The 25,862-nt window shown below is 37.0% G+C and overlaps 3 protein-coding genes across 3 annotated transcripts; 2 read left to right on the top strand and 1 right to left on the bottom strand.

Annotated features, from left to right (window-relative positions):
• Positions 1–8,915: 8,915 nt before the first annotated feature.
• On the top strand, positions 8,916–9,922 carry LOC149685944 (uncharacterized). The gene is made up of 2 exons (XM_089871148.1): positions 8,916–9,242; positions 9,308–9,922. The coding sequence occupies exons 1-2, from the start codon at positions 9,139–9,141 to the stop codon at positions 9,774–9,776; spliced, it is 573 nt and encodes a 190-aa protein (XP_089727274.1). The 5' UTR covers positions 8,916–9,138; the 3' UTR covers positions 9,777–9,922.
• A 3,540-nt stretch (positions 9,923–13,462) lies between these two features.
• On the top strand, positions 13,463–14,933 carry LOC149685943 (uncharacterized). The gene is made up of 3 exons (XM_089871080.1): positions 13,463–13,545; positions 13,603–14,012; positions 14,071–14,933. The coding sequence occupies exons 1-3, from the start codon at positions 13,529–13,531 to the stop codon at positions 14,931–14,933; spliced, it is 1,290 nt and encodes a 429-aa protein (XP_089727206.1). The 5' UTR covers positions 13,463–13,528.
• Positions 14,934–16,303: 1,370 nt separating this feature from the next.
• On the bottom strand, positions 16,304–17,626 carry LOC149685942 (uncharacterized protein F54H12.2-like). The gene has a single exon (XM_089871079.1). The coding sequence runs from the start codon at positions 17,624–17,626 to the stop codon at positions 16,304–16,306; it is 1,323 nt and encodes a 440-aa protein (XP_089727205.1).
• Between the last annotated feature and the right edge of the window lie 8,236 nt (positions 17,627–25,862).

Genomic DNA, 25,862 nt, shown 5'->3' with positions numbered 1-25,862 from the left:
CTCCCAAGTCTCCAAAACTGTAAGTTTAACATTTTAGGGCAAATTATTATAATTATATAATATAATATATATATATATATATCCTTGTCCATCCCACATGGACACCAGTCTGTACACCTGGCTTCTACTCCATCATCATCCTTGAGGTTAAGACATACGCGGCGATCGGCCAGGGTTACGAGAAACGTCTGGCCTCCCTAAGGTGGGGCTTCCACCAAAGGTTCACGCAATTGCGCTGTTCTTATCCATAGCTGCGACTCGAAACCCTTATATACTACCTATTTGAGTATGGCGAAAAAACAGTCGTATCCTTCAATTCAAACGTCAATATTAGTCAAGTCTCTCAAGAATGTTTAATTGTTCTTTTTTAAAACGATGTAACGTTCAATAAGGCGAATAACTAACGAAGAAAATATTTTATATGAATTATATTTATTTTATTATTTAAGATAATTTTGTTTCTCAAATCAAAATTAATACGGAAAGAGTTAAAAAGCAGTCTATGTTTTTGTCTGTGTGTCCGTCCATTGTTACACTAGTGCGTCGCTTTAGCAGTTAGCCTTGTGTTGATGTGTAAAGAAATCATACAGAACCTTAATATTCCCTTTTTTCATAATATAAAGTGAATATGTGGAAGTATTTTTCGTAATTATGATGCATTTAGTACTTTTCCAGCTTTAAAGCTCTGTTTCATTTTGATATTCCAAGGATATTTTTTATTATTATTACTTGAAATGGCTGTTTATATATTACTTAAGCTATACTATATCTGTATATAGAATAATCCTTGGTTTAGTGATTTCATAAAGAAAGCTAAGGCCTGCACTGTGTCGGGTAAATCAAGTAGTATCCGCAATAGGCTTAGTGATCCAAAGAGTAAATAATTGAGACCAGAGGTGAAGTAAACTTTGGGTTTTGATTTTCGTGTCTGAAATGAAGGGACATTAACGGTTCAGAGTGAGGCGAAAGTTAATTACACGCTTAAATAATCAGGTCTAGATTTTATAATATTAGAAAGCATAAGGTTGCAATTATGTCAGTAAAAGGTCTAATCGTTATCGGGTTATAGCTTCGAAGTTTTCATTGTTGTGAAGGTGAGCATTGACTTTCAATGCAACAAGTAAGTATTGGTGATTTTTAACGTTAACACTCATGTTGGCAAACTAAGAATATCGTTGAGGTGAAACGAGACAGTAGTATTTATACTGCAAACCAGTTGTGAATGTAGCTATGAGAATATAGGGTAAACTGCTAAAGCGTAGACAATTCCGCCTTTACAAACACATAAAGGTTATATCTCTTGAAAAATTATATACTTCATTTCCTGTTCTTTTCCCCATTGACTGATTTCCGTGTGTCCAAGATTTATATTTATTGGATGTAAAATGTCGTCTGCTTTACTGTATATTCGCAATGCTTGGAATACAGCTTCAATAATTCATAAATTTTAACTTCAAATAGAGAAATAATTTTATGTCTAGGTAAATAACTTTGTAGTAGTAGACCTCTTGACTCGGAGAGGTAATATTTTGGTTTTCCCAACTTGTTATATATTTCAATATTGTTTTTGCAACCAGAGATAAAAGCCCGCGGTAAAACAGCGTAAGTCCAAGAGAGTTTCTCCTCGGCTTTATCCACTGTAAAACGCCGTACGTCCAACAGTATGAAATATAGGGTGCAACAACGTAAGTCAAGGTATGATTTAAAAACAGGAAATGTTGCACTTAAACTTAATTTTTCTCAAAAACCTTTGATTTGTTCCGAGAAAAGGTTTTAAATCTTGGTAACGTATATTTCATTGAAAAACGGTGGCGACAAAATGGCTAAATTGGAGAGAAATACCCATGTTATTCCTATGGGAAAAGTTCCAGTTTTTCGTCAAAAGGGCTGATTAATTTTATGGAAATGAAAACCACCCTTAGCAACTTTATTTTTTATAAAATAACCTATTAAATTTTAGCCACATATTAAGGGCCCGGATTTTAGTTCAGTGGAATTTTTTCAAAACAGTTAATATAATTTGGAAAAAGTTACATCCAATCAAAAAACCACCCTTATACATTAAAGGCAGTAAGAAGTCTTATCTAAGAGAGCTACTGCTCTCTCAGAATTGAAGGGGCAGGATAGTTCATTAAGCCTTTGCTTATTCTTGAAACAATTCTATTCGCAAGTTACTTCGCACTTTTTCATTTCCAACTTTCCCTTGTTAGTTTCCTAATTTCCATCAACAGTGATTATTGTAGCTTGTCGAAACCATTAAATATCGTTTCCAAAGACCAAAAGTAAACCAAAGAGATAATGGTTTTACCTTGCCTTGGGGAAAAACATTATTTCGGTAACGTCTATTTTTCTTTTGTTCTTGGCCCGTTAGTCTTTCGTTGCTAAGAGTATAGACTTTGTTTAATGTCAGTAGTTTTTGAAGCTTGACAAGATATTAACCTCGTGACATCAGCGAAGTGAAAATATGCTGATATGGTGGTCTAGCCAAGTGTGGCACGATAGAAACACTAATTAAGCTAACGCGATGCTTTGGCCAACCAAAATTCGCATAAATTTGATGATATTTCTGGGGGGAGCCATGTAGAGGCCGAATTACACCAGTTAACTATTGCAGTAGTTGAAAATATTCAGTTAACAGGAGAATGACAAGAAAGCAATTTTGTGGTTGATGGATATGGTCTTGTAGACACTGTTCTTTTTGTTATAATTTATTTTTATGGAGTTATGTAGCTCTAAAAGTCGGTCACCGATAAGCTAAGGCGCCACTATGACAACTTTAAACATATCAACGTATATTTCGAGAACGAGAGTGACTAAGGAAGCAGAGAATCCAAAGAGGCAAACGCGTAAAATGACCATGAATGCTGAGATTTTGATAACGACGAACAATTCAGGGGTTTCCGATCTCTGACATGGATGCAATTCGTTTTTCAAAACCGGATTCAGATCCTCGAAGACATCGCCCTCGCTCAGCTGTCGCAACCTGACAAATATGGAGAAATAATTTCCACCATAAACCTAAAACTTCTAAGGAGACACTAACCTTTTGTTTACGGTTATGATAAGCGTTTGCGAAATATTTTTCTTGAAATACAACACCAAGTGGGTTATCATTAGAGGCTGGCTTAGTTTCATTTTGCAATTCCCAGTCTTTGTGTACCGGGTCTTGATAATATTCCAGTCAAGAATATCCGTAGAAATGATAAATTTTTCTCGATTTTCAATTCCTGAATGAATGTCGTCGTTTTCCATTAAACTTCCAAATGTCAAGTAACACGAATCAGCGTTGGCGTCTCCTCGCTTTAATACTTCCGCATATGCCTTGTTAATCAATGCATTTTTCTAAATCGAGAATATTTCTTTAAAAGTAAGAGGAACCGAATGAAAACGTTACGTGTAATTCTTATATAAACCTGACCTGAATGAATCTGTAATCGGCGGAGTTTCTAAAAAACAAAGGTTTCGCATAGGGAAAGTGAAATACGTCGTCGATGGTATCGAAGGGAAGTGCTTCGGATTTGCTTGAAAATTGAGACGTCATTTCCGAGGATACGAAAACCAATAGAACGAAAGACGCCAGACTCCACGAGACCGAAAGAAAACGAGAGACTCCGTCGCAATTAAAACTTTGGGGACCTGAGATAGAAATTGATTTCAGTTTGGAAACGAGTAAAGCCTTCTTCTAGAAGTTCTTACTCGTTCCCAGAAGACACTGCAACAAAAACATGAAAGGAAGTTCCGATTTAACATTTCCTAGTTTAGATTTTAGTTTCCCCGTCATATATATCAGAAGAGCGACACCAACTGACCCCACAATTATCTAGATATATTTCATAACAACAATTTTAAAATACTGCACATAGGTCAACTGCCTCAGGATGGAAAGAATTAGAAACCAAAACTAAACATATTTTTGCAATTGAAAACTTCCCTCAGAAAAAGAGACGGATAAAATTTAGGAAAGAAACTTGACATCTTTGATAACAATGCTATATGGAAATTATGAAAGGCTAAGTTACCCATTTATTTATAACAGAGAAAATATCGTTTTCATTTGCTTGGTTTGTTCCGAATAATATATGGATTCTCAAACTCAAAAATGGGTGTGAAGATGGAAAGAAATTGAAACGTTCAGTGGTTAATATCATAGGAGATATTGCAAAATCTCCCTCCTGAGTATTGAAAACATTTTTGCAATTACTAATGGAACAAGTGGACCAAGAATCAACTCTTTTTTCAACAAGAATATGGCAAGACTTGGATTCTAAATTAATTCTTTCATTTTACATGATAATTTATCGCTACATAATACCCAGTGCTACTTATTTTCGAGTTAACTATGCCCTTAATATTTCCACGAAAATTTAACATTAATATGGCAAAACGTGCTATTTATATTGTGTCAGCACTAGAAAAAAAACCATCAAATTTCGTTACAAAGATGCTAAAGCCATGTTAACATATTCTTAGTGTCGAGAATGAATTCTTGGTTCAGAATATTTTTGGAATTGTACATTTCTCTCGAGAATCCCTAGCATTCCATTCCACGAATTATTAACTTTCGCTCCGAAAAACTTGTCAGCATTCGGGAGAAAAGTAACACTGAAAATTTTTCCACCATTACGAATAACATAAAAACAGACCACAAACTTTACGCTTAATTACTTGATATTGTCAAATATTTGCAAAACACGCAATAATTTAACCATGTAGCCAGTTTTCTCTCCTTGAGCATTCAAAATAACGAATGGCGAAAACTGGTAAAAAATATAACGTACTCAGCTGAAGTGTATGAATCCTTAAGATTGGACTCTATACTTCATTTTTGAGCAGAAGAAAATCATGAAATGGTTTAAACTTACTGGCATGAAGGGTGCTCTGTAGTATTTTGCTGTTTTGAGGTTCATTATTATGACTTGTTTTAGTTCTTTAATTGCAGAAGGACAACCACTTGCAAAGGAATAAAACAGAATGTATTGCTTGGTTTGTTCCGAATAATATATGGATTCTCAAACTCAAAAATGGGTGTGAAGATGGAAAGAAATTGAAACGTTCAGTGGTTAATATCATAGGAGATATTGCAAAGTATTTTGTTTCCTACTCAAGTTGCACCGTAGCACTCATAAGAATAATTTGACGGAAATATTGAGAAAGGCCTTGCGTGTTTCAACTTCGCTTTCGAATGTTTCTTTTAATTTGTAACCCGTTAAAACCAAGTTAGTTCTTTTGTTTTTTTACCCAATTAAAAATAAATTAGAGGAAAGATAATAAGCACTTTCGTGATCGATGACATGCGACTTTTGTGGGAACTGGACATGTTCGTTGCTAAGCAACAATTTTTTATCTGCATTAGTTTGACGCGTGCTAATATACACTTACATACCAGTCTAGTTTTGAGATTGAGCTGATAAGAAGGCCACGCGTAGTGTCACGCTGTTGTTTTCACAAAGTAACTAGTAGCAATAGATAAACGATCGAAATGTTCTGTAAAATATAAAAGGGTCAGTATATTTCTTTATGTCGTTGTTTCTTATTTAAGTATGTGGTTGTTTTTACTATTAAAAGACGGTATTTCTAGGACTCTACGCGGGTATACTCTCATTGGATAGAAATCCCTTTCGCCAGAATTACCACTCGACAGAAACCTTACTAGGGCGAAATTTCCCAATGGACAGAAATCCAATAGGGAAAAGGCATATACGCTTATGCATACGTCACAATAATAATTTAGCGCCATCTGTGCCAGAAATTTGAACTAAATAATTGCGGCCATAAGCAATTAAGATGGTTCAAAGATGTTGTGTAAAGGGATGTGGGAGCAAAACCGGAAATTTAAATGAAAGCGGAGAAGCAATTACATTTCATAGAATACCGCGAGTGATAGGTAATCAGTGCCAAAGGACTTAAACTTTAACAGAAAGGAGAAGTCTAGAAAGGCTTAATAGGAATGGGATTGGGAAGCATCTCCGAGTATGCTCTAAGCATTTTATTTCAGGTATTTGGTTTTCTTGACATAATATTAAACAAATACATTTTATAAATTAAGCTAAATGTTTTCAGGTTGTCCAGCTTATCTTTTAGACGAGTCTCATCCAGAATGGGTTCCTTCTTTTTCTATGTTAAAAGATTCAAAAGAGGAAGCAAAACTATTGTCACGATTTAACTGTTATAAAAGGAAAATTGGTAGAGCCCAAGTTTCTGGAAGATCGCAAAGTACTGTTGCACAAAACTCTGATTCAAGAATCTTCAGTGATGAGTCATTAGTTGATGGGGAATCTTTAATGGCTAATGATAAATCATTAACGAGTACTGAGGAAAGTTCAGTTATGGACTGTTCACTTCTTTCCTCGGAGTCCCTCATTTTAAACAGCACTAGCATAGAAGATTCGGGCGATTTTTCAACCAAATTACATGAAGAATCTCTGGAATATCCTTCTCACAGTGAACATCTTGATAAGAAATCGAACCCAAGAAAGAAACATCCAGAAATGAAATTAGTGTATGTCCAGACAGATTATAATCTCATCGTACAAATAGGTACACAAACTGACAAACTCAGTGTAGAGCAGCAGAGCCAAACTTTTGGAAGAGTTTTTGACTTAATTGACTTTGAAAATGCAATGTTAGAATTGAAAAAAGCTGAATCACTAATTAGTGAATTAATAAAAACTAGAAACAAGTGAAAACCTAGTTTTCAGTTACCAGAATGAAATGAAAGAGAAAATTTCCAACTTAAAGGGTGACAAGCAGCAAAATCAAAAAAACTGAGATTTTGTGCCTAAAAGGTAGAGCAGAAAAAATTATCCAAAAAAATATATACTTTTAGTACATTCAGAATACATTTTATAGTCGCAAAATTGCAAAAACCAAAATTGGCAAAATTTAAAGTCTGACAAATTTCTGGGGGGCTCTATTTTAAATAGAGCCCCCCCCACGCGCCAGTGATTAGAGACATTGGAGATTCTCGTTCCGATTTCCCGCGCTTACTGCCTAGAGCGCGTGACTATAGAGGGCGACAGGGCGTTGACGGGTCACGGGTGCGAAGCGCGCTCTCGAGTGGGCGAAACATATGCTTTTCTACGCGCTAGAAATAGTTTTAAGCCACGCCCCTAAATTGAAAATTTGAATTTCGCCGGGAATTTTTTGTGTAAAAACGGTGTTTTGTAATTCTTATTGTGAAAAAACGACTGAATATTTTTAAGTGAAATTTTGTATGAGCACGTTTTACATCATTCCTCACCCAAAAAAATAGGTTTCAATTAAATTTAATTTTCTGCACCTCCCCCTTTAAGTAATATTCGCAAAGAGTTGGAAATGAAGACATATTCAGAAAATTCCTTCGCTGGTAACAAAGAGAAAGTAAAACTCTACACAGGGCTAGAAACATTTGATTATCTAATGGAAGTTCTGGACGAAGTAAAACCACACTTGTTTCAAAATAATAATTCCGAACTGTCACCCTTTCAGCAGCTTGTTCTAACTCTTATGAAGTTAAGACTGTCTTGCACTAATAGAGATTTAGCTTATCGGTTTAATGTGCCTGAAAGAACAGTTGGACGAATATTTTACAATACTTCAGATGCTTTAGCTGCCCGACTCTCTAGATATATTTACTGGCCTTGAAAGCATATTTTGGTAGCGACAATGCCAATGAGTTTTCGTTAGGACTGTTCACGAGCTCGTGACGAGCGAGCCGAGTTCGAGCCGCCACTTTTGCGGCTCGATTAATTAACGAGCGAGCTTTTTTATTGTCGAGCCGAGCCGACAGGCATCGAGCCTCTACGACTCGCGAGCCGCCTCGCGAGCTTAGTCACTGATATAGTGCTTTTCTTTTAGTCTTTATTCTCTCCACCAATAGCGTCCCGTTGTATTTTTAAATGAAATAAAGCGTGGGAAAAATCTCTCGTCTCGAACCTTGAGCATATTTTAAAGAGCGGGTTTTACTGAACCACTACATTCCTAAACATAGGATGGCATTTATAGTCATTCTGAAGTTTGACGTTGGTAGTAGCAGTTTTTTTAAACATGTATATATTAATCGAGCCAGCTCGGCTCGGCTCGATCATTTTCGAGCCGAGCCGAGCCGCCGTTTTTTGACTCGAGCCGAGCCGAGCCGCCGTTTTTTGACTCGAGCCGAGCCGAGCCGCCGTTTTTTGACTCGAGCCGAGCCGAGCTTTTTAACAGCTCGCTCAGCTCGACTCGTGAACAGTCTTAGTTTTCGTGAACATTTTGGCACGAAAGTGGCTGTCATAATTGATTGTTTTGAGATATTCACCGAAAAATCATCTAATGTAATGGGGCAGGCAGAAACATGGTCCAACTATAAACATCACAACACAGTAAAATTTCTTATTGGTATAACTCCACAAGGAACTGTCAGTTTTCTGTCGAAAGGGTGGGGCGGTCGCGTTAGCGATAAATATCTTACTGAAAACGGTAAATTTTGGGAAAATTTAGTTCCTGGAGATGTAATTTTAGCTGATAGAGGGTTTAACATTCAAGATTCTGTTGGTCTATAATATGCTAGTGTTAAAAGTAGTATATAAATGAGAGAACGGGATGGGTATGAATTTTCCATAGAGATAACATGGGGTATGATACCCTATGGGAAAATTAACATTGGGTATGAAAATTCGACGGTCTCTAATTTTTCCTAAGCGGCTTTTTTGTGCACCTTGGACGGCACGGAGAGTACGTAAGTTTCACGGTAAAAAGAGAACAGAGCGGGACGGGTTAATAATAACGTTGGGTGTATAATCTCGTCTCGATTTGTCTGAATCGTCTCTCTTGGAAGGCAAGGAGAGAGCGAGCTCTAGTTTCGTTACGATGAGAGAACTCGAGGCTTGGAATTTCATAAATTGTTTATGCGTGCATTTCACCCATACGAGACATTTGTCTGCGGCGGTGGTGTTTTTTTTAATTAGATACATCGGATTATAGGAGAGAAGAAAATTAAGCTAATTTTGACGGTCTTTGAACAAATCGCGTACGGTTAGATATAAGAGATGGGGATAGTTGGGTATACGTACAGGGTGATAGAAGAAACATCAGCCATGGATGAGGGATATACCCTATGGAATATTACGATAGGTATATACTCCATGTTTTCAAGGAAGATATACAGTATATCTATAAGCTATGATTTTTAAAACGAATTATTATATAATGGGTGATGCTACTTATTTAATTTCATTCCTAATTCGTATCTGGTTTGGAACACATCTCGGAAAACAACTAAAAATGTAAGCGATTATCGTATTAAAGTTTTTCTGAGGCAGTCGTTACAAATGTATGTTATAAAATTAAGGTTGGAAGGAAACTCCTGCATAGTTGAAGCAAACTTTATTAGAGCCAACAACGAATACGTCCTTAAAGAATTGGCGTTTCTCGTTATTAAAACGGGTGAAAGTGGTGTTTACACATTTAGGTCACCTTTCCCCTACAACGAGTTAAACGTGAAAGACAAGGCTATAAACTCCTGGATCTCCAGACATATTTGCGGGATGCTATGGGACGAGGGTGAATACGAATTGGACGAATTATCTGGAATCGTCGCGTCCATATCGAAGAAAGCACCAATCCTTTACACTAAGGGGCTAGAAAAACAAGTATATCTTTCTGAACTTTTTGGAAAAACAATAATAAACGTCGAAGAATTAGGGTGCCCCAAGTACAAAGACTTGTCGAATCTCTGTTCAATAGAGTGTAAATATCACTCTGATAATAAAAACTGCGCATTATTCAAAGCGAACCAAATGAAACTATGGAATGTGTAATATTTATCTTGCGAATAAAAGTATTTTGATTTAAACCAAATATGTTTTTCATTTATCACAACATGGACTTTCTAGATAGGAATTAATACGTAAACCTATTGTCGGAATGGAAGTAGGGGTTTTATTACAAAGTGCCTCAACAACTTAATCTGATTCTAATATTTTAATTTCAATATGCCGAAAATCAATTTAAAATTCGTCACTATGACGTACATGATGAAACAATATATTGTTATAAAACACCTATGACGTACATGATGAAAGAAGATATTTTTATAAAACACCTATGACAACAAAATCCTTCAAAGTTTCTAATCCTAACCCCAAAACCACTTAAAATTGATTCGGTATCTAATTTTATATTTTTAAATACCGTGAAAATGTCTAGACCGATTGACCTTTAGGTCATCACTGACGTAATTGATCAGTTCTTATTACCATTACAAACATATTAATAAGTTAACGTCCAAAGCTCGTGTGTGATATTAAACAATACAAATTCCAATTTTTCGAATAATATAAAAGACCAACTCGAGAAAATAATATTCACAACCAACTCTAAAGTCTACCATGACATCCCTCGATAAAAACAAGATTGTTACCATACTAAAGTATACAGCGGCCTTGGGAGAAATACCTGGACGCCCAGATCTACCCGCTTTATCGTTCAGAACCTTCGAGGTTATTGTTCGGAAGTATCATAATGGATTTTGGGTTAATATTCAATCTATTCCCGAATCTTGCGCCATCAAAGTCTCGCTTTGCTACCACCCAAACATTGGGAAGATAAAGCAGTCATTGGGTGGCTTAACCCAACTTATTAAGGTATGATTTTAAGAAAAAAATAAATCCAATCTAGTGTATTCATTCATTTAATTTCCAAGGTGGAGAAGCTAGACCCGGCAGTAACCGAGGAAGAAGACCATCTTGCCTCCATGTTTTTAAACGCTTTTAGCCCAACTTCACAACAGCCTATACCCACCACCGTATCTATTTTGGCTCCCGTATCATCCTCAATGACGGAACCAAGAAGTACACCATCAACCTCGGCAGCAACGACTTCATCACTATCTCCGGCCATCCCGCCCCAGACCGTAACAGTAGACTTTCCCTCTAAAAAGGGAACTTCGCAACAGCCTATACCCACCACCGTATCTATTTTGGCTCCCGTATCATCACCAATGACGGAACCAAGAAGTACACCATCAACCTCGGCAGCAACGACTTCATCACTATCTCCGGCCATCCCGCCCCAGACCGTAACAGTAGACGTTCCCTCTAAAAAGGGAAAAAAGAGATGTGCCACGTCAACAGAAAAGCAAGCAAAGAAAAAAACTTTGAAAAAAAATATTTATAACGATGATTTGGAAAAATTACTTGCGTTAGAGCAAATTTGCCAAAAAACTTTAGCTGGCGAGTTCGATAATTTTGAAATGTAAACAAACAAACAAAGAAACAAAAATAACATTAATAAATAAAATTTTGAAATGTAAACAAACAAACAAAGAAAAAAAAATAACATTAATAAATAAAATTTTGAAATGTAAACAAACAAACAAAGAAACAAAAATAACATTAATAAATAAAATTTCTTTAAACACACTGAAACAATGTTTTATCATAATTTCATAGGCATATTACTAAATAAAAATAGTTCAGTTAGAAAATCTCTTTATTACATAGAAATTTTTAGATAATTGTCTAAAAGCTGGAATGTTTTTTTTTTTTTTTTCATTCATCTTCCCTATTTTTTAGTCTTTGATCAGGGTGTTTAAAGCTTTTCCAGTAACGTAGCAAGGAGCGTCACTTTATCGCAGATCATATTTCACGACCACAGAGGGTGTCGAGTCTTTCACATATATAGAGAGAGGATTAGGGAGAGTATTCATTACGTATATAAGATTGATTCAGACCTAGCAAATTATCAGTCGCGACGATCAACTAGACAATATGTTTTCATGCCCTTTATGCTCGAGAGAATTTTCTTTCAAGTTCCTTTTAAATCGCCACGTTCGTGAACAACATAGAAAAACAAAATATGTCTGCCATGTCTGTAATAACAGTTTTGCCAGAAGGTACAGACTAATTCAGCATTCGCGCATTCATCGGAGTTGTCCAGTTTCCCCCACGCCAGGACCATCTCACCAACAACCCATAGACCCTGACTTAGCCATCAACAACCAGGTGGGTGACTTTCTTCAAAACCTCGAAGAAGTCGCGGTTCTCGAAGACGCCATCGTGAGTTCGCGATATACCCCGCAAACGAGTGAAACGGATCCAGAATTAATAATTAAAAAAATAAAATCATCATTAATTAAATACTTGGAAAACCATTTAAGTAAGAAGCGGGGTATAAAGTGGAACATTTTTTTACGTGTGAGATACGTTCGCGAACTGAACGACGGATCGGAAGTCGAAGCATTACCCTATTTCCGAAGCCGAACTCAAACTTCCTTACTATCACATTTAATACCCAACCAAATAGACTCGTGTGTGAAACAAATGGTACAGGCGATGGAGGAATTTCAAGATATGGGCAGTGGATGGACCATAGATCGTATCTTGTTTTTTCAAGTGGATATTATTAGATACATGCCTCTGGTTGGTGGTACCTATATAGAGCTTCCCCCTGAACTGAATAATCCCGGAAAAGGACTCTTAAACATTAAAACTAATGATCAAAAGTGTTTCTTGTGGTGTATTCTCGCGAAATTACATCCTCAACCTCCAAAATCACATCGCGATGATCAAAATAAATACGTAGCTTTTGAAACGGAGTTAGACTGCACCGACATTTGTTTTCCATTTGAATTAAATCCACTCAAACTTAAAAGATTTGAAAATAAAAACAATCTATCTATCAATGTTTTTGGTTACGAAAATGAAGTTTTTCCTCTCCACGTCAGCGAAAATAAAGCTCCCGAGGATCGACAAATAGACCTACTTTATTTAAAATCAAAAGAAAAGCAACATTTTTGTCTAATTACTGATATTAGCCGACTATTAAGTCATTTCACTAACCATAACGGAAAAATTTACGTGTGCCGTTATTGTTTACATCGTTTCGCGGGAAGAAACTCAGAACGAAATCATAGAGAACACGTGAAAAACTGTAACGTGCACAGTCCACAACTCGTTAAAATGCCACACAAAAAACCCATCTTGAAATTTGAAAAAATTGATTGGCTTCAGAAGGTAGGAAGTCATTTGGAATTTCCATAAGTTCTTAGTCTTAATAAATTTATTTTTAGGTCCCATACGTCATATATGCGGATTTTGAATCTATAATTGACAAAATCCAGACTTGTTACCCAGATTCTTCAATCTCATCAACAACCAAACTTTCTGAGCACGTGGCGTGCGGTTTCAGTTACGTCGTAATAGGACCCGACGGAAAGCCAAATGCGCCTGTAACATATAGGGGAACCGATGCCATAGACATTTTTCTCGAAAGTTTGTTGATGGAGCGAGACAATATCACTGAATTATTAAAGGAAAATATTCCTATGGATCTGAGTCCAGCCGAGGAAGAGTTATGTCGTAAAGCGACTCATTGTTACGTGTGTGAGGACGTCCTTACACAGGATGATCCGGGAGTCAGAGATCATTGCCATTATTCTGGTAATACGAACATAAATATACTGTAAATATTAATAAAAATTAAATAATATTAATTACTAGGGCGTTTTCGTGGAGTCGCGCACAATTCTTGTAATTTAAAGTTGCGATTAGGAAAGTTTACTCCTGTCATAATGCATAATTTGTCACGGTATGTTCTTGTTTTAACATTAAATATTAACTATAATAAACTATATAAAATTTTCAGTTATGATGCCCATCTTATAATGCAAAGGATAGGGCTTCAAAAAGATGAGAACATTTCGTGTATCCCATCTAACAGTGAAACGTATATCAGTTTCACTTTCGGTCGCTTACGTTTCATCGACTCAATTCGTTTTATGCCCGCTAGTCTAGAAACTTTAATTTCGAATTTGGCCATGGGAGGTAGAGAAAAATTTCCCATCTTGAACTCTTTCTATCCCGCTCATCAAGTCCCGTATTTACTGAAAAAATTAACCTATCCCTACGACTATATGAGCAACGTCGAGAAGTTTCAAGAGGTCGAACTTCCACCCAAGGAAGCCTTTTTCAACGCTCTAACTGACGAACACATATCGGACGAGAGTTACGAAAATGTTCGTCAACTGTGGGACATTTTTAACATCCAAAATCTAGGTATTATCTATGGAAGATTTTTAAAACAAAAGTGAAATTAATGGTGGTTTATTAACAGGGGAACTCCACGATTTATACGTGCAGGCGGATACCCTTCAACTCGCCGACGTATTCGAAAGTTTCCGCGCTATGTGCGTAGAATACTACGGTCTGGATTGCGCGCATGCATACACCGGACCGGGATTTGCCTGGGAGTCCGCGCTTCATATGACCAAAGTGAAGTTGGAGTTACTTCTCGATATTGATATGCACTTGTTTATAGAACGTGGTATTCGAGGAGGGGTGTCTATGATTAGCCATCGCTTCGCGGAAGCGAATAACCCGTACATCCCCGAAACCTACGACCCCAAGAAAGAGAGTAATTACATCATGTACCTCGACGTTAACAACCTTTATGGTTTCGCCATGGTCGATTATCTACCCACGAGTAGATTCGCTTGGGTACCAGTCGAAGACCTCCTCGACTACGCTCATAAACACGTGCTTTCTCTATCAGACGAGTCTCCTTACGGTTTCATTTTGGAGGTTGACTTAGAATATCCCGCTGAACTTCATCACGAACATAACTGTTACCCTCTCGCACCCGAATCTCAAAGAATAAAAACGGAACAATTTTCTTCTTATTACAAACTGATGCTACAACGATTACACCTTCCGGAGAAAGACACCCTGCCTAAACTAGTTCCCAATCTTTACAACAAAGAGCGATACGTAGTTCACTATCGCAATTTGAAATACTACGTATCGAAAGGACTTAAACTCACGAAAGTTCACCGTATACTATCTTTCGACCAAAGCCCCTGGCTTCGCCCCTTCATAAATTTTAATATTGAAAAGCGGAAACTTGCCACCAATAGTTTTGAAAAAGATTTCTTCAAACTTTTGAACAACTCGTGTTTTGGTAAGCAAACCGCAACATAAATTGAAAAAAATGTTGCAATCTAATTTAATATATAAATATATAAAAGGTAAAACGATGGAGAACTTGAGAAACCGGATAGATTTTCATCTCGTACAAACACCCGAGTGAGCCATCAAGAAAGCGTCCTCTCCGGCATTTGAAAAATTTACGATTTTTCACAACGAACTCGTGGGTATCCATATGAAGAAGAAGTCGCTTACTTTGAACAGACCAATTTACACTGGATTCACCGTTTTGGATCTTTCGAAACTAACTATGTACGAGTTTCATTACGAGTACATGCGAAAGACCTACGGTGACAGGGCTCAGTTACTTTTCACGGACACGGACAGCCTCACGTATAATATACAAACGGACGACGTCTACTTAGACTTTCATAATTCATCCCATCTTTTCGATTTCTCGGGATATCCCGTGAATCACCCTCTTTACAATAACGTAAACTAAAAGGTTGTAGGAAAAATGAAAGATGAGATGGACGGAATTCCTATACGTGAGTTCGTTGGACTTCGTCCCAAAATGTATTCTATCCTCTCCGAAAAGGGGGAGAAAAAAACCGCGAAAGGTGTTTGTAAAAGAGTAGTGAAAAAAAATTATCCGACACTCTAGTTATCGGGACTGTCTCTTTAGTACTCGAGTTACGAGTAATTCTATGAAGCGGATAGTCAGTCAGAAACATCAGCTGTTTACTGTCTCCCAAAATAAAATGTCTCTCAATCCTTGCGATAATAAAAGATATATTTTGGGAGACGGCATTCGTACCCTATCACACGGTCACCACTGGATCAGCATTTTAAATAAATAAAATAATATTGTTAATATGAACTTATATTTAACGATTTTTTTAAATATATGAATATAGAATGTATTTTTCTGTAAATAAACTTTGAAAAACACTATAATTTATTGAAAATTTATTGAATATCTTGAATACATAAATTCTTTGATCATCTCATCATTTCGATTTTTATTTTTTGAAAATCTAGACACGATATTAAACATTTTCACACCCCTACATCTATTAAGAGCGAAATACACACAAAATCCTCCACACGTTCTACTAAGATTTCCTTGTAATTGTAACGAGTTAAAAGTCACAGTTTTACTATTTCTTTCGACAAAGTCATTAAAACGAAACATATCAGGTGGATTTCCGTACGAGTCGAACATTTCGGTATTGGCATTTCTGGAGAAATACAAGGCTACCCAGTGCTGACCAGCACCGTTTGACGTATCGGTGTTCACGATATAAAGAGACGGAAAAGTCGTCACAAATTTTGGTAGTTGGTCAGCGGCAAACACACCCCGAAATAAATTTCTGGTGAACTTATCTTTCCCCAAAATTCTCGTTAGTTGTATCGTATCCATTCTAGTCGAAGATTACGGTTCGGTTTTTATCTATTTCAATCAAACTCTGGAATTCGGCGTATACAATAACGGCGATGGTTTCTTTTAACGCGGAAGCGAATTTCATTTCTAGTCTCAAATTTCCATTTTTAACGAGATGAAAATGGGTGGCATTGTTCATTAAATCGGCCGTCAAATCAAAGACAAAAAGACAGTTTCCCCCAGGGTAATCGTCGCGGCTTATTTGATTTCCTTCGTCAATATTCCACTGACCCGTTTGAAGAAATAAATTAGCGTACGCTTGGATGTAGCTATGTTCTGCAAAGTTTGGCGTCAGCGGTTTATGTGGTACGCTACTGCCGTCGGCGAACAAACCAATGTGATTCACATCAACGGGTTGGAAATTATATGGTGACAATTTTAGATCACCCAAAAACGCACTTTGTTCGACCATTCCTATGACGACTCTATTCGGTTTCTGCCCATTAAATAAATGATCCTGGACGACGCTCATGTTGCCTTTTGGGATCGAAAACGACGTAACTTCCGTGCGGGTAATTGGATATTTCGCTCTCGACATTTGTAACACCTTCGCGTGTGCAAGCGGGATTTCAGGTATCAATTTGACTTTCCTCAAATATAACGATGCCGCTTTAATGTTCAGTTTACATTTTACGTCAGAATGCAAGCAAAATTCGGTATTGGGCTTTCCAAAAACAAATTTTAAATCCACCAAGTTCAAAAGGTAGCGAGGTTGTTGGCAAATGTCTAAATGAAGAGCACCAATCATATCTATAGTTCCTTTTTGGGCGAACTTAGCTCTCTTCAAGAAACCCTTGTCATTCGCAAAATCGTTGAACTTGCACGGCGTGTCGCGATAAAATAATGAGCTTGTTAAATAACTATTTTTTGCAGAGTCTCCAAACGTTAACATAGTTTGAATCATACTTTTGTACGGGTAATTTTGAGCGCAAGGGGTAACCGATTTCTCGTTTAAAAATAAATGCACTTCGGGAAAGAGACTATGCAAAAACAAATTAACTGGGGCTACATTATCCGCCGGCGTAGTAACTGTACCATCCGCGGCAATCACGGCTGCTTTCGGGGAAGATCCATCGTCCATTTTCACATCCACTTGAACATGAAGCAGAGTTTGGGACAAATCCGTGTAGGATTCAGAATTTCCACTAATGCAGAAAACTAAGTTTGAATTGTTGCTGATGCTGGAAATGGGAAAGTATTCGACCCATTCACCACTGATAATTCCCGTTTGCGTTAACGGGACTTGGAAAATATCCAATTCGGAATTGACGCAGCCACTAGAGTAAGGATGCATCAACGCCATATTCTTAGGCTTTAGGAAAATATATCAGAATAAGAACGACACGATGTTTTCCTCTTCTTAGCTTTAACCCGAGTGACTTTGCGATGCACCCTCCGCCTCTTTTTAATTCCGGATCCTGTCATCTCCCTAACCACATCCGCAGCTGACAATAAGGTTTCTTTGCCGGCGCTCTTCGATCTAGTCACTAGAGACTTTTTGATTGGAATACCACTAGCAACGTCCGTCACGACTTTCGCTCCGGTATCGAGAAATTTTCTTCCAAGAAACTGAGCACCACGTTTAAAAAGGGGCATGGCGCTCCGAAAGGCCGAAGCCAGTATGTTCCCTAATCCATACCCTCTTTGCACAGGAACACCCCGATATACAGGCATGGATCCGAAACCAGCCTGGTTTAAATAGTAGTTCTCATAATCGCTTAGGGCTGAAATGTAATGGGGTCGTCCCATGATGTTTGTCATTCGCCGCTATTCACTGAACTGAAAGTTACCCCATCCAGCTCGTATTATTATAAGGTGAGCCAGGTCCTCCGCGGTCTGAAGTGTGGAGTAACGTTCACCTTCCCTCGTTCGAATTGTATAGGGTTTCCCAGTTCATCCATAACGTTAATTTCTATAGTTTGTATGTCCGAAGAAGCTACAGGCAGATAATGAGGTCGAGCAAATTCCACATCGACAGTTTCTCCGTCTTTTCCTTTCACGCTGATTATTCTCAAAAGAGGGACTTTACTATCCCCTACGATCGTATTTGTAACTACGTCAGAGTAAACAAACAGAGAATGTAATCCAGCATCCAAATCCACGATATAAGGTGCCATCATGGATTCCGTAATTACGTAATCTTCATTTGAGTCAAGCGTAAATCCCATCATAACCGCGATATCACCAGGTATATTTATCGTGTAATTATAGTTCATGAAAACGGATACGCATTTTAAACTAGCAGTGTACGTGAATTTGATTGTGCCATCATCGAACAACAACATTCCGAGTAAATCTCGAATTGATAAGAAACTGCCTTTAGGAATAACAACTACCGTTTCCATAGTTTTAGCGTCAGTGGACCAAATTCTTATAGATCTTTCTCCCCTCACATTATTCCAGGTTCTTGGATAACTTATTTCCGTCAATCCAACTTCGTAAGGGCCGTTAAGTTTTACTACTTCTGGAAGATACGTCCTAAATTTACTCGTAGTATTGTTGGGAAAGTATTTTGTCGATGAATCGGATGGTAAAGTGATATAGAAACTCATTGTAAGTCTATTTTCTGCACCCAACTGTCAAATTGAGGTCCGTATCCACTCCAACGCACCAGCAATTCTACGGTATTATCAGCTTTCTTTCACTTTTTTAGCACTTTTTCAATTTTGAACGCGCAAGTATCGAGATCCTTTCCTACCTTTTGTACTTCCTCTTTGTAAAAAACACCCAAAATGGGTTCCGAATTTAACGCCTCCAGTTTATATACCGGTGGCTGTCTCGGTATTTGCTTAATTACTCGAAATAATTCTTCCGAAAAATTAGGGACGTATCCTTTCTCAAAAAGCCCTTTGTTTTTACTTATTCTGACAATGTCTCCGATTTCAAAATCGTACTTCACAGGGGGACTAAAGTCAATATCTCCGTATAAATGTTTCCAAATGATTTTGGAATTTTGAGGTGTTACTTCTATAGGTTTACATTTAATTGAACGATGGTAACTGTTATTATAAGCACTAACTAATCTGGGGAGCACATCAACGTACGTATAAGTATTTTTCGCAGTAAAGTATCGATACATCCTTGATTTAAACGATCTGATAAATCGCTCGACAATGCTAGCTTGCACTTCCGAGTTTGTCGCGAAAAACTCAATTCCTCGTGATTTTAACTCAGCTTGAACGGCTTTACACACAAACTCATTCCCATGGTCACTCTGTATTCGCCTTGGTTTCCTTTCACCATCCAGTATCTATTTCAACGCCTTTACTATAGCATCTCCTTTCTTATCTTTCACGGGTTCAACGAAAGCGTATTTACTAAAAATATCTATACAAGCAAGTATATATCGATGCCCTTTGTTTTGTTTCGAAAGTTTCTGGAGGTCAATGAGGTCGGCTTGCCATTGATCGTCTATACCGTACGCTATCGTCTTATTTCGTTTATATCGCCACCTGGTATTTTTATTTAGAGTATAGGTATCTTGCTTTTGTAAAAATTCCTTAACGTTTTTTGTCGTCACTTGAGACCCTTCTCTTTAGCTGAACGATACAATCCGCGAATACCAGCGTACCCACCAGAGTCAGATACGTCATAATAAATATTTTCTAGCTTATCCATAAATGGTACTATTTCCGGATGTGCGAGTTGCATAGTATAATATTAAGAAATCGAAAACTTCGATTATTACGAAACATAATATTATTAAGACGCCGGTTAATATTTTTGGATTTTTTGAAAAGGATTCAAATAATCTGGACACGATACCTTGCGCTACAACTTCTGTACAACCATCCATTTTGAGATATGAAAGGGAAATAAACACTCATAACTCGTGATAAACGTTTTATTTGTAATTACAATCAAATCGTCACCCATTGATTAAGTTTGGGTGGTGTCACGTTAAACAATAATGATTTCAACACACGCGCTCTAGTAGGGTTTTTGATAAATTTTTTCGGTACATTTTTATTTTGCAATATTTCGTAGAAGCTTTTGTAGCCCGTTGGGTCGGTATTTGGTGTGGTTTTTCTAACCGCATCGTAAATTAAATCGACTACGTTAGATCCGGGCACCACCCTTCCCCCAATTTCCATTTCTCCAAGTTCGTTCCACGAAATATACCTCAATGTCCAAGTATACAACGATATCGCGTCAGGAAGCATGATCGGTGGGATAGACGTTGCAATTTCTTCGTACCAGGTTTTTTTCACTGATTGATTGTGTTTTTCAACTGGTTTCCGATTAGATGCAATGTGTCGTTGCAAAGTTTGATTATATAAAGTTAATTTCTCCGATTCGCAAATACGAGGGTTGTCGAGAATAGTTTTCATTTCTTTATCCAAGGATGGTATGTCCGATTCGAGAGCAACATCTTCGGTATTAGTATTTTTCATTCGACGTAAAGCGTCTTCGGACACCAAAATCATTTTCCGAGCCATTTATTTATTTATGGCACGATTTATGGCAGAGCCAGCAACTGAACTAATGATTGAGAGTAACGGTGCTAATAAAATTGGGAGAAAACCCCCTTTCTGAACTAGAATCTGTTTTCTCTTAGCAAGGGGAATTTTTCTACAAAGTTTATGCAACACATTACGGTGTTTCTTCAATCGTATCTTTTGCCCGTCTGTTAGTTGAATGTTACCGCGTAGTACATTTATACAACATTCGACTAAGGCTAATATAGCGTCACGATTCGATAGTTTGATGATAGCCTTCCTCTGTTTCGCGTTACAGGTGCTCAAAAATTTTAAAAAATTCAAGTTCTTACACACCCGTTTTGATGTTGATATAGTCATTTTATTTCGGTACAAAAATAGCGGCTTCTTCCCCCGGTATTATTCCCGTTCGCAGTCGATATTCATCTGCAGTGTTTGGCTTCAGGTCGATGAATAAATAACCGTATGGTTTCGCCACGGCTTGACGAAATGCATCGACAACAAACTTGGTATAAGAAGGGGAAATTTGTTTAGCGATATTTAAGACACTGGAGACGTCTCTAGCCGAACGAAAAATTACGAGGTATTGGGAATTTAAATTGATGGTCCTAACTTCTTTCCCGTGATAAAACAAATTTTGCATTAGAATGAGTACCGAAGTGTTACGGTGATGGGAACCTCGAATAAATAAGTTAGTGACGTCTTTGTTATTAGCTATTTCGCATAATAGATCGTCGAGGATTATAAAATTTCTAACCTCGGGATTCAAATTGCTCGGGTCTAATAAACCCTCGTGAAACTCAACGTTAGGATTATTTTCCAACACGGAATTAAATAATTTCTCTTGATGCTCTGTATAACACCAAACTATTCTTTGGGGAGGTGGGGAAATGCAGGATGCATTATGCTTAATTAATTTCGCAATGAAATGTGACTTGCCACATTGCGTGGGACCTGAGACAAGCCCAGTGAATGGATGCTTCATCACTGGGTCCATGATTTTAAATGAGCTACGATATAGAGAATTGAGACTTTAATACCAATTATTTATTGTTTAAAAATCTTCAGTTTTATACAACATCTATTTAGCGTTACATACAATGAAAGACATAATCGCATCGCGAATATCCTCATTTAAAAAGGTGTCAATTTTATGGGTAATTTCGGAATAACTAATAGTATCCATCGCGTCTACAAAATACGTGTCTAAACGGGTGTTCCAATCAATCATCAGACAATCGTGTTGTTTTTGTGAGGGATGATCAATTTTACAACCATTGCATTGCTTATCCACGTATTCAGTAATATGGTCCAGTACGTCTCTTTTGATATTTTGAAGACCCGTTTCACCTCGTTGTGATACGCTATGATTTCGTCGTATTTGTCCATCAAGGTCTTCCAAGGGTATTGCGATATGGTAAAACCCCTTTTGGTTAGGTACTGCTTTCCATAATTCGTCCCAGTTCCGAGGATGATTTCTCTCACGTCCACCACTCTCCGATTTTGGAAAATGCTTAGCTGGACTCGTCTTGTTTCCGATCCTTCGAAGAAAAACGAAGAGTTTTCAATGGAATCGCTTTCCAAGAAGGAAGCTATTTGATCGTTCTTGTCCCGAAGTTGTTTGAAATGACTTTCTGTTAAAGCGATGCCCACACTTCCATCCAAAGTTCCGATAAAAATGTTACAATCTGGAGTAACCGTTACCCCTTTGGTGGTAGAAATAGGGAAAGTCTTGAGAGGATTCCTATAAGTTTCGAAAATATCTTGTAAATACTGTAAAATATCAAGGTATAGACTACCATACTTACATCATATTATTATGTAAATTCTGAGGTGTAAGAGACTCGCAGAAGGTAATTCAGAATGATGTTTAAAATGTAAAAATTCAGCTTTATGTAGTAAATTTTCCTCGAAAATTTTGTTGAACTTTGTACCATTCTCTCCGAAAGATATTCCTCTTTTGCTTCATAATATAGACATACTATACTTTACCTTAATAATACTATAATCCATATAATATGTATATACATGTATATACCTATGGTAATATTCCGTAGGGTATATCCCTCATCCATGCCTCATGTTTCTTCTATCACCCTGTACATATACCCAACTTTTCCCATCTCTTATATCCAACCGTACGCGATTCGTTCAAAGACCGTCAAAATTTAGCTTAATTTTCTTCTCTCCTATATTCCGATTTATCTAATTAAAAAAACACCACCGCCGCAGACAACTGTCTCGTATGGGTGAAAGGCACGCATAAACAGTTTATGAAATTCCAAACCTTGAGTTCTCTCATCGTAACGAAACTAGAGCTATCTCTCTCTCGGATGGGAAATTTGAGAACTCGTCGTTCTCTTTCGACCCCAGACTCCCGTAATATACCAGGGAAAGCACCGATAATTAGGCAAATAATTTTCGTACAATTAATTCGGTCTTCCCCGTACTCTGAAACGGTAAGAATTCAATCCCCCTCGTCGATTTATGTACGGACCCTCCATACTACTTTTGTCAGCCTCTACCGTACTATGAGGCGGTAAAACTAATACACCCAATGTTATTTCTATGGTCTATACCCGTCCCGCTCTGTTCTCTTTTTACCGTGAAACTTACGTACTCTCCGTGCCGTCCAAGGTGCACAAAAAAGCCGCTTAGGAAAAATTCGAGACCGTCGAATTTTCATACCCAATGTTAATTTTCCCATAGGGTATCATACCCCATGTTATCTCTATGGAAAATTCATACCCATCCCGTTCTCTCATTTATATACTACTGTTAAACTTCCAGCATTCACTAAAAATAAGAAGCAATTAGACCCTTATGCCGTTGAAGAGACGAGGAAAATTGCTAACGTGAGAATACACGTTGAAAGAGTCAGAGGCCATCTTCGTCAAAAATATTCAATTTTGCATAATAAAGTACCAGTTGAGTTATTACATGGTACCCCAGAGGATAATAAACCTAGCATAGATAAAATAGCTTTGGTAGCTTGTTCTCTTCTGAACCTATGCCCATCAGTCATCCCATTGGAATTAAATTTGAAAAGTTCGTGGCAATCGTGAAATTAAAAAGGTCTTAATAATTGTGTAAATGGCTTTTTACTTTTGTATCTGTAATTAATACTGACTATTAAAAGAAATCAACAACACTTTTATTTTTTCATCACAAAATTAAAAATTGTAGGAAAACAGCAGGAACTTTCTATCACATTTTACGTTTTTTCAGCTGTTGACGAACTTTTACGCAGTCTGGGCAATACCATTTTTGCTTTGCTACATCTAGCGGATGGTGCAAAGGTTTAGTCCGACTATTTAATTACGGCTGGGCGCGCCTTTTTCCCCTTTTTTTCCCATGCGGAATTACGGAAATTTTTAAAAAGTACTCAGTATCACACTTAGGTGGCTCAGCAACGTGGAAGAATTTTATTTATTTATGAAATTATTTTCCTCCTCGACCGGGTTTCGATCCCGCACTATCGCACAGAGCTTTCACTCCACGGATTGACGCCTTTACGCTCTCGGCCGTCTAGTCTTATTAACAAGCGAGAGTTATGTTGCTTAAACCTAGCATTTCTCTCACGTCGGCGGCCGGCGCGTTCCTCTCACGTCTTGCTTAGTTGGGGCAGGGAGGAGGGAAATTTGTTCGAGGCGGCGAGTCTCGCGTTTCCATGGTAGCGCGCCTATACAACTATACATGCCGAGAATTGAAATCTCTTGGCGGGAAATTCGCGAATGGTAGATAGGCAGTTTAAAACGGGTAGCGCTACAATTATAAAATACGTCGCGTTTTTAGAATTAGAAGGTTTACAAAATTATTTTAGGAATTGTACTCGTCGGAAAGTCTGAAATATAATAAAAACTAAACCCATTTTTAAAGTAAGAGGTATTTGATTTGTAAACCCAAAGAAATTAATACCGTAGTCTCTGGAGAGTGTATCAGGGAAACCTCCTTAACTAAGCAAGTTTATGATATTACCATCTCTGTAAGTGTTCGAATTAAATAAATATATATTTATATTGTAAGTTAATTAAATTAACTTGCAAGTGCTTCTAGACAGACACATTTTTGAGGTTAACTATACCTGTACATTTAATTTGGGAATTTAGGTTTTGGGATTAGATAAGCTAAAGTCTAAAAACTTTCTCTTTAAGCTTTACAATTTTGAATAAACAAAAATGATAATTTGATGTTTAATTTTAAGTATTGGCATTCGCAATAAAATCTTTCTATTAACGTTTGATTACTCAAATAAGCCTAATAATAAATTTTACGAAGCACAAGCACTTTCTAAGGTTCTTTTCACTTTTCAGTAACAAATTTTGACAAAGAAAAATTATCATTTCAAGTTTAAATTTGCCTAAAAACGATAATGATAATTTATTTAATTAACTCTTGATAATTTATTTAATTAACTCTTAATTGGGTTCTTTTCAATTACATATTTGCCAAAGACAAACTATCGTTTCAAGTTTAAATTTACCTATAAACGTTAATGATAGTTTATTTAATAAACTCTTAATTTTAACTAATAAGAGTAATCAATTACTAATCATCACTTATGATCACTAACTTTAAGAGAAAAAGTTCAATATTATTTTTATAAACGTAATCAAAATAAGCATTGCTAACATGATAATTAAAAAACCTAATAATACAACTTCACATTAAGTAATGAGTTCAGAAATAAATGTACTTGTTTCTCTCACCAGAAGGAAAACAATTATCTAGACACCAAGAAACAATATCAATATCATCATCCCATTCGTAAACGCAACAGTTATGAACCAAATTTCAAAAATTGCACAAACTATCTTTGAACTCACTTCCTTGCAGATTGCAGACGCTCAGCCTACCGGCGTTTCCCTATTGTAGCGTCATCTACGTACACTACTATTTTAGAAACAATTTGGAAGAAATAATTATTCATTGTTAACTATCTATTAAATTTAGTTTTTTAATTGTAAATTTTTATGTAGGAGCAAAACAGTTTAAAATTACTTTGGAATATGTTTTAAAATTAGGCCGACATGATGGCGCTAAATAGAGCCTAGATCTGACTTAGATAACCACCAGCCTTCATTCCGACTCGCAGAGTAT

The sequence above is a fragment of the Phalangium opilio genome, unplaced genomic scaffold, assembly GCF_054372755.1.
Source record: "Phalangium opilio isolate 3A_F unplaced genomic scaffold, DU_Popi_V2 ptg000032l_1, whole genome shotgun sequence".
Lineage (NCBI taxonomy): Eukaryota > Metazoa > Arthropoda > Arachnida > Opiliones > Phalangiidae > Phalangium > Phalangium opilio.
The sequence above is the reverse complement of the archived record's forward strand: the minus strand, read 5'-3'. Positions and strand labels throughout refer to the sequence as shown.